Genomic DNA, 13,637 nt, shown 5'->3' on the forward strand with positions numbered 1-13,637 from the left:
TCAGGCTGATAATGATTTTGACCAGTGACAAAGTTAAACACACAAAACATCCCTAAAGTCTGGTATTAAGAAAGAAATCAAAAGAATGTAGATGTTTGAAGATAACATTATATTTTATAATGTCTTGATTTTTTTCTTTTTAAGTGAAAAGTGGCAAATGCAAATTAAATTTTAAGTGCATCACAGTGACTTAGCTAATGTTTTCCAAAGTATGTTCATTCTAATGTTCTGCAAGATGCTCTTAGAATAAAGGGAAATCCATTTGGAAACATCATATGCCATATCCTTCTCTTGGAATTTCATAACGTTAGCTTATTAAAGACTTCAAGAAATTCTGTACTAAAGAAATGTATTGAACTTTATGTTCCCAAAGTTGACGACAAGACCTTTTGTCTTGGAACTGGCATTTTACGACTCATACTTAGGGCAACACTATAATTAAAAACTTAATTAGACTTTGAAACTGTATATCTTTTTCATTTATTGTTTCTGGTTAAAGTTAATGGGAACTAGTGGGAGAGAGCTGGGTACTACGAGGTCCATTCTAAAACTACATATAGACTGATAAAGAACAAGTATAAGCCACCTCAGAATCAACAGGCCTAAGTGGCCTAAAGAGACATTTGGTATTTTGCATGAACCAGATCTCTCCTTACTAAGCTAAAAGTGTCTTTCAAGAATGTAATAAAGAAATAAAGTCATCTGTCACATAAGCCGGGGTCTTAATATGAATTCCTGTCAGCAGCTAGACATGGTGACATTCAGCTATTCTAACCCCTTCCTAAAAGTGATCGCCCCCACTGAGGTCTTACTGAAAACAATCTCACCAGCTAATTTCCTTCCCTTGGTTTAACTTCTGACAGGCCAGGTGAAGGAAAAGCAAACATACTACTTAGTAAGCACAATGCCATCATGCAGAGATTCAGACCTCCCTTTTTTGCCCCTCTTCTTTAATTTTCACATGCCTGATTATTTCAATTTAGGAAAATCTGGTGAAAAGCAATTCAGATTTACAATTCAGAGAAATTGCCTGGTGATTATTTGCCTCACTTAGAATGATCATTTGCTTTAGGAAAAGAACCTCTTGGTAGGTCATCTTCCCTAGTCCTATGAAGGCCATGTTAAACTTTGAAAACTGCATCTCTGGATAATTTGTTAGGCACGGATTCATTGTAGAATGTCAGGCACACCCATATTTTTTGCAATTTAATTCTTTTCCCTCATACTCAGTTTTTAAGCTATATGGATCTTGTCACTAATCAGTTCTTATGTTTTATGTCTGCCAAGGTGCAATTATACCTGCTTATATTATTCAGGTTCATTCTCATGTGATAGCTACTTGGCTTGTACACTGCAAGTCTGTGCAAGGCAGGGGGGCACGCACCCTTTCCATTATTGCCCAGAGATTAGCCCAGTGCTTCTTGGGTAAAGCCATTTCTCAGTCAACTCCATTAAATGCTGATGATATCAAATCAGAAAACATATCTCTGTAGATTTCCATAGAGAACATACTCCTATCATGGCTGACTTTTCAAGCTATCAATGTGATGTCAGCTGGTTCACACAAACCCTAAAAATTTAGCAGTCAGCTCTCCACAGCCAGTGTGAGTCAGCTCCAGCACACCACTGTAGGAACTGTCTTTCAGAATGAGTTTGAGAACTTACTATGGAACAGTAAGAAGGGAATGACTGATAACACACGCTAAACTTGATCCTGAGGTCATAGAAAACATCCTTGATAAAATATGCCACAGTGATTCTCGTTAGGGTGGTAAGCAGCTAACGTGTCCACTGTGAAGGCGCTGACACGAACCCAGCCCCCACTACCAGCACCGACTCTACTGCACTCACAGGTGAGAGGACCGCCTCATGTGATTTGTAGGGAAATTAAGTAAGAACAAGAGAGAACATGCCAGGCTATGATTCGACTCTTTTAGTGTTTTCAGTTTCGCCTTAGGCAGTCATTTCTGATCATAATCATGAATTTATTGTACAGGTTGAAGGGGACCAGCTGCCTCCAGGACATACAGTCAGTCAGTATGAGACCTGTAAGATCAGGACCATAAAAGCTGGCACCTTGGAGAAGCTTGTGGAGAACCTGCTGACAGCTTTTGGGGACAATGACTTTACCTATATCAGCATCTTCCTGTCAACGTACAGAGGCTTTGCCTCCACTAAAGAAGTGCTGGAACTGCTGCTGGACAGGTAAGACTGAAGGCCATGGGGACTTGGTGGGAATGTAAGGTGCTTCCCAGAGCAGGCATGAGGCTCAGAATCATCTGCGCTCGGTGTGCTGGGGGAGATGGACGGGGAAGGGTGATCTGGAGGGAAGGACCATTGGAACAAATGGCATGAAGATTACTCAGGAGTCATTTTATGGTCTATTTCTGATAAAAATATTTCATAACAAATAGTTAGGAATACATACCATAAATATAGACTTAGTCATTTGTAGTTTCAGTTACTATTTGCCACTCTAAAATTTTCTCTATATTTTTATAATTTTATATAATTCCAGTTAAAAAAATCAGGAATTTTATTGGGTGGTTGTGAGAATTAAATATGCTGATATGTGTGAAACATGGAGCTCAGTAGTAGATCCACAGGAAGCAGCTAATGAATGGTGGCTAAAATGATGGTGGCACTAATAACAGTCACCATGTATGTGCATGTGCATGATGCACATGGATGTGCACATCTATATCACCCTGATCTGTTGTTGCGTCACATGTTCCATAGAGTGGAGCAGTATGCATTATAATTCACACACTGATATTATATTTTCCCCCTTATTTTTATTTATAATTAAACTTGGCCTTTTAAAAATTATTACTAAATCGATTTAATATTGGGAGGAACACTGTCAGCCAGTTCTTTTGGAATCACAAAAGTCCTCTAAATCCTCATATTCTGGGGTTTCCTGGCATAAGAAAGTAAGTGAGATGGGATGTTTTTGTTGGAGTTACTGGATATTGTTTTCTAACTAGATTTCTTTAAAATTTGAAAGTAATGTCTGTTCATGTTAAAAATTCTTATACTAGAGAAGGATTTATATAGGTATAAGGACTAAAAATAGATACTTTTTATGTATACTATAAAAAACTACTAACGTTTTCTCATATTGCTGCCTTTTCCCCAAATAACTTTTATTAGATTTTAAAAAATATATAGAAGTAGAAACAGACCATAATCTAATTAGGCAGACCATAATCTAATTAGGCAGATAACATGTATTAACATTTTAAAAATGGAAGTAATTCATGTATATAGTGAAAAGTTCAAAGAAATCAGAAAATTATAAAAATAAAAAGTAAAACCAGAAAGTGAAAATTTCCTTTCCTTCAAGTCCCATTTCCCAGTCCCATTCCTCCTAGGAAAGCCCTGTAAACCATGCCTTTGTATTCTTCCCAAATTTTTCTGGGTGTAAACACATATATGTGTATGTACATATATACACATTTACATAGATATTTATCTCATATATTTGTTCATGTATGTATGATATTGATCATATAATGTGTATTTACATATGGTATAAATAAAATCATAGTACACGGTCTGTTCTGTAACTTTATGTATTTTTTTATTTATCTGTGTATCTTGGGGATTTTTTACTCATAAAGGAAATTAACACTTGTAAAGGGCTTAGAAATATTGAAAGCTGAAGAAATATGAGTTACTGTTATCAAAGTCAGTACATATAGATAGATGTATCATATTCTTTTTAGTGACTTTATAGTATTTATTGAATTGAATTGATTCTATGAATGGACAGTTAAGCTCTCTAGTTTTCTTAATTTGATTTTTGAAATTTTAAACAATGCTGCAAAAAGTGCCTTTGAATATGTATACATATATCTCCTGAGTACTTGTTTGAAAATTCTATAGGATAATTTCAAAGAAGAGTGATTGATGGGTCAATATATAAGCATTTTATGTTCTTTTAAAAAAGTTTTGTTGAAGTATAGTTGACATAATATTGTATTAGTTTCAGGTGTACAGCATGGTGATTTGACATTTATATACATTATAAAACGCTTACCACGATAAGTATAGTTGCCATCTGTCAACACACAGTTATTATAATATTACTGGCTGCTTTCCCTACTCTGTACTTTTCATCCCCATGACTTACTTATTTTAAAATAGGAAGTTTGTACAAACTTCACCTATTTCCCCTCTCCTCCCCAGCTCCAGCAACCATCAGTTTGTTCTCTGGATTTATGAGCCTGTTTCTGATTTGTTTTGTTTTTGTCTGTTTGTTTTGTGTTTCAGAGTCCACATATATAAGTGAAATCATATGTATTTGTCTCTCTCTCTCTGACTTATTTCACTTAGCGTAATATCTCTAGGTCCATTCATGTTGTCGCAAATAGCAGATGACATTATCTTTAATGGTTGATTAATATTCCATTGTGTATATGTACCACATCTTCTTTATCCATTCATCTATTGATGGACACTTAGGTTGCTTCCATATCTTGGTTATTGTATATGTAAGCACTTTAAAATGTGAAAAATATTGCTAGATTGTCCTCTAGAAAGTTGCACCAACCACACTCCTCCTGAGAGGATAGAGTCGCTGTTGCTTCACTTTCCCCACAACCTTGTCCACTGTGGATATTTTCATCTCTACTATGGAAACCATCTCTACCATGATTTCCCATTGAAAACTGGCTGATTATTTTAATATTTGTGTTTTTACATTTATTAGTGAGATATAGCATCTTTTAAAATACTTATTAGGCATTTGTGATTTCTGTGAACTGGCTTTTCATCCTTTATTTTTTTACTTTGGATTATTGCCATCTAATTATTGATCATCTAATTATAACTCCTTGTATATTAATGAAATTAGTTTTTTGCTTATATGCTAGAAATACTTTTTCCTGATTTATACTTCAGTTTTAAAAGTTGTTTATTAATCTTTTTTATGAAGACATTCAAAAAAATTTATGCAGTCCTATAATCAAGTTCTATTCCAATGCAAAAATGGTTATTGATAACAGATTTTTCTCAAGATATTTTCCTTGAGATACATGTAGAGTGAAATCAGTTGGTTCAATAGTTACTCATATGTTGATATTTAGGAACATTCATAAAATGTCTATCTGATTATGATAACTCTGGACTTCACTCTAGATAGGAAGTTCTATAGTTTTTTGCATAGCATATTTAAAATATGAACATAAATCTGTGGGATTAGTGAGTCATTTCTTTCAGCGTTTGTCTGCTTGTATAGTATCTCTCACCTATAAATGGAACCTGAAGAATTATATAAATTCTCTTTTTGTTATTTAATAGTTATAAAAAGGATGCAGTATGCTACCTGTTGGCAGGGAGTATGAGGAAATAGGTTAACACATCAAAATATTCTACAAGTTGTCTTTGGAATTAGTAACCTCTTAACTTCTTGGATGACTCCATTAATACTAGGCCCAGATGCCCACATTCAGGAAAGGAGTGCACATGAATTCCAGCTGTTCATGAGCCATAAATAGTGGACCTACACCCAGGAATTAGTGTTCAGTCAATGGCTTGTGTACATCCAGCTTTTATGTGATGATTTTTAAAATAACCTTTGTTCTACTAGAACAATATTTTTGTTCTCATAGTAGATAAACATTTCTGGATTTTTTAAGTATTAGCTAGATGATAATTATTAAATAACAGAATCAACATGAATTCAAATTACATTTAATTCTCCCTATCATTTAAGGTATAACTGAATGAAGAGTTAAGATTTATCTGGAACCATTTGGATGGGCCAAGGCTTGGCCTTGAGTTTGGTCTCACAGTTGTACCCTTTGCTTGCTTCTGAAATGAGTGGACCCAACATGTACTGAATGCCTGTAAAGTACCTAGTGCTTTGCAAGATACTATATGGATGAGACTTAGTTGGTTCCCACTCTTACAGTGAATTTCCTCAGAAGATGCTGGTACTTAATAACCTCCAGGGCCCCTCACTTGCAAAACCCTCTACATAATTTTATTCATAATTTTGTGTTCTTTTTCTTGGAGAGGACCCCTCAAATTACATATGCTGGCTCTGCAAAACCTGGATCCACCCCTGAGAACTTAATATTTCACAGCAGAAGAGAAGGCTTACATTCATAAAACAAGTAGACAAATGCTTAAGATGGTGTAAAAATGAATCTCTAACATGTTCTCAGACATTTAGACAAATAAACCCCATTTATTTTGCTTCCTCTACAGAAATGTGGATTTGTCCGTATATGTACAAATTTCAACACGAATATTTGTCACCCCATTTCCTACTCACACTTAGATCTCATGACCACATATTACTCTTTGTTAGATTTTAACCAAAATACAGATTCTGTGAAACATTGGGCTCTTAAATTGGTTGTTGAGGGTCTTAATGTCTGTAACTGGGAGGTAAGCAGTTAAATTGCATGAACTTACCATTTTTGAAAATAGGCTTGATATGCTGTTTTTTTGTTTTCTTGTTATTAAATTGTGGTAGATGTGTTTGCCTTTGATGTAATTTTTTAAATTATTATTCTTGGTTTCTTAATAGTAGATTGCTTATCTTTTGTGAAATTAACACTGATAAGTTACTATAGGGTGTGCTAATTCTAACCAGTAAAGACTGGGTTGAAGGCAGGTGCTGTAGTATTTTTCTCCTGCCAAAGGAAAGCTTATTTGAAGTCAAGCTTCGATTTTCCTTAAGACTTCCAATCCTGTGGCTTTCCTCATTTGGAACTGTTTGCTTTCTGTGATTAGAAAAAAAAAAAATCTTTCAATTTTTTCATTGTGCTAATAATATGAGCTTTTGTGATTGACCAGTAGATATTGGTTTGAAGTTGCATATGTCTAATTCCATGTGTTTGCTTTATCCCTTAGTTGGTATGATCATCAGTTCACAAGGAATCCTGTTTTCTGAACTTCTTACCATGGCTCAGAGTTAATTCTAGGGCTCATTGGCTTCCTTTTAACCTAAGAAGAAAGTTTTTGAATTGTGGTTTAGCTGTGTGTGCTGGGGCTTTGAGATTTTATTTTCTCTAACTTCAAACATGCATTCCACTTAAAAACACATTCCTCCCATCATACTATTATGGAAAGCAAGGGAGTTACATACCACTGAAAACAGCCCACCTCAATGTGGGGAGAAGTGTAACTCAGCTAGTGATCTTCTCTGAGAACCATGAAATGTTTATACAGATACCTAGATTTTTCTTCAGCTACTGATCACATCAGCTGCTTTTGGGCTGTTTCTTAGTCTTTCTGTCTCTGATCCACTTGTCTGATATCAGAGGTAAGCAGAATGTGAAGGACAAGCAGAATAGGGGTGAACTAGGTGTCCAAAAACTTTTGCTAAGCCGCTAATGGCCCTTAGGTCACAGTTTCAAAAGGACTGAGCAATAATCGGAATTACTTTCATTCCAAGTGAATAGTCCCAGGGGAGGACCTTTGGGGAGGATAAAGGTTGGAGCCATCCATAGGCCTTATGCTCTAAGACCAATCTGACTTGAGTTTGCTTGCTTAGGTCACAGAGAGGAGGCTAGTTCAGTGGGTCTTTGAACTTACTTCTTCCCATATTTGCTTGCCATGCATTTTCACAGACTTTATACCATTTAGTTCATTTATCATTATATTACCCCCATATTTACAGGTGAGAAAATTGAGGTTCAATCAATCAGTAAGTGGTGGAGCTGGAATTAAAACCTACCTCTTTCTGACCTGGAAGTTCTTTTCAAGTGTATCATATCACCTCCTATGATTTGTTAATGCCATTTTTAAATGTCATTTTTAAAGGAGGGGGTGCTTTGGGAATCCCCTCTACTATCCTTTTCTCTACTCCCTCAGTTGATTTTCCTTGAAAACTGCATCTTCTGAGGGATACACGGTTGTGAGCAATTCACATGAACCTCAAGGATCCTACTCATTCATTTAATCGAATGATATTAACCAGATGTTTAATATGTACCATGTACTATCCAAGGTGCAGTGTTTATAATGCTGGGCAAACTGGTCATGACTCCTGCAGTATCCTCCCTTAATGGCTAGTGGGGTAGAGTAAGATTAAATCATAAGATTAAATTAGTGGACAAATAAATGTATATAATTAAAATTGATAGAATCCTTGGGATAGAAGAAGCTAGGTTCTGTGACAGAGACAGGAAGAGAAGATTTGGGGTGGGAGGCATTGCCCAAACAAAACTGGATATTGGCCAGTGATCTTAGGTGGTCAGATAGTTCCTGGGCTACCAAGGTCATTGTTGAGTCTGTGTGTCTGGAGTGTTCCTGTTTATTTGATGTGCTCAGGCCCAATCCCCTGACTCACTCCACTGCTCCTCCAAGAGTATTCTTCTTGGAGGACAGGGTTATAGCAAATGAGAAAGCTTGGAGGATGTGTGCAAATATATTACTACTGTGTGGGCAGGAATTTCAAATCTATACTTCATATGATACCTTGAGTAGTAACACCTTCATATGTAAAAGGGGCACCAATTACCAACAAGAATGGAACTGCTTTTGCTAGTGAGACTAATTTCTCTACAGCATAGAGAAGAGTTGATCAAATCTAAAGTTTGAAAACTTTTCATTTGTTTCTGTAGACTTTGTCATAAATGCCATATATCCTTCCTTTTCCTTTCAGAGGTTTAGGATACTTGATGGGAAAAGCAGTTTCTCTGTCTTTTAATCATGAGATTCTTGCATAAAGCATGGTGAGAATGGTTAAGGCTTGGGAGTCAGAAAATGAATTTGATTGCAGTTTTGTACCCCTTACTTGCTCTGTCACATTGGGGAAGTTATTTTATATTACTAGCTTTGGTTTCCCATAAAATGAGAATGAAAAGTAACCCTAACTTATAAGGGTAATATGAGGTTTAATCTTGATAATGTGAAGTTCTTAGTATAGTGGCTGGTGAATATTAAGTGCTTAAGAGAGTACCATTAGTTTCTCTATTTTCATGACACCACTATTTGAAATTATCTTTCTTATCTTATATCCTGTCTGTCTCCCCTACTCAGACACCATGTCTCTCTTGTTCACTACTGTACAAGTGTACTGTAGAAAGGAATGGTTATGTGGAGATAGGAGCTGAGGAAGTGCTTGCCTAACAAATAAATAATGGTTTTTAATATGCATGTGCACTATGAGCACTTGTGTTAGAAGGTACAACAGTGTACATTACCCAGCCTCTGCCTGCATTTAGAATGAGACAAATAAAGCCATAGGCTTGTACCATTGCTTTCAAGTCAGTCAGGGATCAATGTATACTTTTTTAAAAAAATTGACTTCATTTTTTAGAGAAGTTTCAGATTCACAGAAAAATGAGTGGAAAGTACAAGAAAGTTCCCATATACCTCCTGCCCCCACACGTGTGCTCATTTTCAATATACCCATCAGAGTGGTACATTTATTACAATCACTGACACATCATTAACCTCCAAAGTCCATAGTTTACATTAGGTTTCGCTCTTGGTGTTGTACATTCTGTGGGTTTGGACAAATGTATCGTGACATGTATTCATCATTAGAATGTCATACAGAGTAGTGTCACAGCCCTAAAAATCCTCTGTGCTCTGCCTGTTCATCTCTTCCTTTCCAAACTCCAATCTTTGGCAACCACTGACCTTTTTACTGTCTCCATAGTTTTGCTCTTTCCAGAATGTCATGTAGTTGGAACCATACAGTATCATGTTGCGTTTACAGATTGACTTCTTTCACCTAGTAGCATGCAATTAAACTTCCTCCATGTCTTTTCATGGATTTATAGCTCATATTTCTTCCCTTTCTGAATGTACCAGTTTGTTATTTATCCAGTCACCTACTGAAGGACAATTTGACTGCTCCAAGTTTTGGCAATTATAAATAAAGGTGCTGTAAGCATCCAAGTGCAGGTTTTTATATGGGCATACATTTTCAGCTCCTTTGAGGAAATACCAAGGAGTGAGCATGCTGGATCATATGGAAAGAAATATGTTTATTTTATAAGAAACTGGTAAACTGTCTTCCAAAGTGGCTGTACCGTGCTTCACATCTTTGTCAGCATTTGGTATTGTCAGTATTTTGGATTTGGGCTCTTCTGATAGGTGTGTAGTGGTATCTCATTATATTTTTAATTTTCAGCTCCTAATGACATGATAGGGAATGTCTTTTCATAAGCTTACTTGCCATCTGTATCTTACATGTGTATCTGATTTGGTGGGGTATCTTTCAGGCCTTTTGCCCATTTTTTTGATGGTAGTGTTTTTTTTTTTATTGTTGCCTTTTAAGAGTTCTTTGTTTATTTTGGATAATGGTCTTTTGCAATGTGTCTTTTGCAAATATTTTCTCCACATCTGTGGCTTGTCCTCTTATTCTCTTGACATTGTATTTTGCACAACAGACATTTTTTTAATAATTCACATTTTTTAATTGGAATATAGTTGATACAGTTGATACAATATTATATTGGTTTCAGATTTACAGCATAGTGATTCAATAATTATATACATTACTCAAAGCTCCCAAGAAGTTTTTAATTTTGATGAGATCCAGCTTATCAATTTTTTTCTTTCATGATTCATGCCTTTGGTGTTATATCTAAAAGGTTACTGTCATACTAAGGTCATCAAGGTTTTCTCCTATGTTATCTTCTAGAGGTATAATAGTTTTGTGTTTTATATTTAGATCTGTATCCATTTTGAGTTAATTTTTCTGAGGGCTGTAAAATCTGTTTTCTAGATTCATTTTTTTGCATGTGGGTGCTTAGAGTTCTATCACTCATCATTTGTTGAAAAGACTATCTTTCTTCCATTATATTGCCTTAGCTCCTTTGCCAAAGATCACTTAACTATATTTATGTAGGTCTGTTTCTAGATTCTATTCTGTTCCATTGATCTACTTGTGTTTTTGCCAATACCATACTATCTTGATTACTATAGCTTTATAGTAAGTTTTGAAGTCAGGGAGAATCAGTTCTCTAGCTTTGTTCTCTTTCAATATTGAGTTTGGCTATTCTGGATCATTTGCCTCTTCATACAAGCTTTAGAATTCATGTTTCAGTATCCACAACATAATTTTCCTGGATTTTGATTGGGATTTCATTGAATTTGTAGATCAAATTGGGAAGAACTGACATCTTGGTACTATTGCGTCTTCCTATCCATGAATATGGACTATCTCTTGCTTTATTCAGTTCTTCTTTGAACTTTGAAACTTCAGAGTTTTGTAGTTTTCCTCATATAGATCTTGTACTTTTTTTTAGATTTGTACCTAAATATTTCATTTTGCAGGGGTGCTGATATAAAGGTACTGTGTTTTTAATTTCATATTCTACTTTTTGATTGCTGGTATATAGGAAAGTGATTGATATTTATATGTTAACCTTGTATTCTGCAATCTTGCTATAATCACTAATTACAAGAGGTGTTGGTTGATGTTTCAGATTTCCTACATAGACAATCATGTCATTTGCAAACAAAGACAGTTTTTATTTCTTCCTTCCCATTCTGTGTATCCTTTAGTTCCTTTTCTTGTCTTTTTGCAATAGCTAAAACTTACTGTACAATGTTTAAAACAAGTAGTGAGAGGGATATCCCTACCTTGTTCCTGATCCTTGTGGGAAAGCTTTGAGTTTCTCACTGTCAAGTATAAATTAGTTGTAGGTTTTTGAGCAAATTTCTGCCTATTCCTAGTCTGCTGAGTGTTTTATCATGAATGGTTGTTGGGTTTTGTCATATTCTTTTTCTGCATCTATTGATATGATCATGTGATTTTCTTCTTTACAGACTGTTGATGTGATGATTATATTAACTGGTTTTCAAATGTTGAACCAGCTTTGCCTACTTGGAATAAATCCTACTTGGTTGCAGTGTATAATTCTTTTATTGTTGGATTCAATTTGCTAATTTTTTTGAGGATCTGTGCATCTATGTTCATGAGAGATATTGATCTGTAGTTTTCTTTTCTTATAATGCCTTTGTCTGGGTTTGGTATTAGGGTAATGCTGACCTCATGGAATGGGTTAGGAAGTAGTACCTCTGATCCTGTCTTCTGTCAGAGATTGTAGAGAATTGGTATAATATCTTCCTTAAATGTTTGGTAGAATTCACCAGTGAAAACATCTGTGTCTGGTACTTTTAGTTTTGCAGGGTTATTGACTATTGGTTCAGTTTCTTTAATAAATATAGTCCAATTCAAATAATCCATTTCTTCTTGTGTGAGTTTCATTTAGCTATACATTTCTGACCTACATCATTTTTCTTCTCTCTGAAGAACTTCTCTTAACATTTCTTGCACGGTAGGTCTACTGGCAACAAATTCCTTCAGTTTTTTGTTTGTCTGAGAAAGTCTTTATTTCTTCTTAACTTTGGAAGAGTAATTTTGCATAGTACAGAATTCTCAGTTGGTGTTTTTTTCTCTCAACACTTTAAATATTTCACTTTGCCATCTTCTTGCTTGCACAATTTCTGAAAAGTTGGATGTAATTCTTATCTTTGCTCCTCTATAGGTAAAGCTCCTTTCAAGATTTTTTTCTTTATCTTTGATTTTCTGAAGTTTGAATATGATAACACTTAGGTGTAGTGTTTCCGGCATTTATCCTGCTGGGTGTTTTCTGAGCTTTTCAGGATCTGTGATTTTGTGTCTGACATTAATATGGTAGAAATTCTCAGTCATTCCTTCAACTATTGCTTCTATTCTTTTCTCTCATTTTTCTGTTTCTGTTATTTACATTACACATATATTTTACCTTTTGTAGTCCTATAGTCCTTTGTATTGTGTTCCTTTTTGTTTTTCAGTTTAGAAGTGCTTTTCAGGTTTTCATATCGTCAAGTTCAGGGATTCTTTCTTTAGCCATGTTCAATCTACTAATGAGCCCATAAAAGGCATTCTTCATTTCTGTTAAACTGCTTTTGATCTCTAGCATTTATTTCTTATTCTTTCTTAGAATATCCATCTCTGTGCTTATATTATCCATCTGTTCTTGTATGTTGTCTACTTTTTCCATTAAATCCCTTAGCATGTTAATCATGGTTTTTAAAGATTTCTGGTCTGATAATCCTACCATTTCTGCTATGTCTGACTCTGCTTCTGATGCTTGTTCAGTCTCTTCAAAAATGTCTTGTAAGTTTTTAATGAAAGGTGAATATGAGGTACCAGGTAAGACGAAATTGGCCTTTAGTAAATATAGTTGTAATATAGCAGGGAGGGGAAGCATTCTGTAGTCCTACAGGTTGGTTTTAATCTTACAGTAGGCCTGTGCCTCTGAACTGTGAACTTTACCAGTGCTTCTTTGTTGTTATTGTTCTTTTTTTTCTCCCTTAGGGAAAGGATGTCTTGGGAATGGGTGGGTGGGTGGATGGAAATGGGTATTTTCCTTTTCCTGTATGGAGGTCTAGATAAGGGTGGAGTTGGGTATTTTTCTTCCTTTAGGTAGGTTAGGCTCTGCTAAAACCCCAGGAGATTAGATTCTGGTAAAGTAGTTTATTGTGCAGGTAGGTGTTGTTAAGAAGAGATGCTCTGGTGTATTTCAAAATAGTTCCTTTCCCCCTCCTTTTGCTGGAAACACAAGGGGATTTTTTTCTGATACTCACTGTGAGAACCTGATCAAACTCATAGAGATAAAACTCAATAGTGTGATGGTCTGTCTATGACTGGGTCCTCCTGCAGTTTTTATCTC

The 13,637-nt window shown here is 35.4% G+C and overlaps 1 protein-coding gene across 1 annotated transcript in view; it reads left to right on the forward strand.

Annotated features, from left to right (window-relative positions):
• RGL1 (ral guanine nucleotide dissociation stimulator like 1) overlaps nt 1–13,637 on the forward strand; it is a 123,763-nt gene that overhangs the window by 41,316 nt on the left and 68,810 nt on the right. The window contains exon 3 of the mRNA XM_036912566.2: nt 1,997–2,205. Coding sequence (XP_036768461.2) covers nt 1,997–2,205 — 209 coding nt within the window. The remainder of the gene's footprint in view (nt 1–1,996; nt 2,206–13,637) is intronic.

This window comes from Manis pentadactyla, chromosome 9, assembly GCF_030020395.1.
Source record: "Manis pentadactyla isolate mManPen7 chromosome 9, mManPen7.hap1, whole genome shotgun sequence".
Classification (NCBI taxonomy): Eukaryota; Metazoa; Chordata; class Mammalia; order Pholidota; family Manidae; genus Manis; species Manis pentadactyla.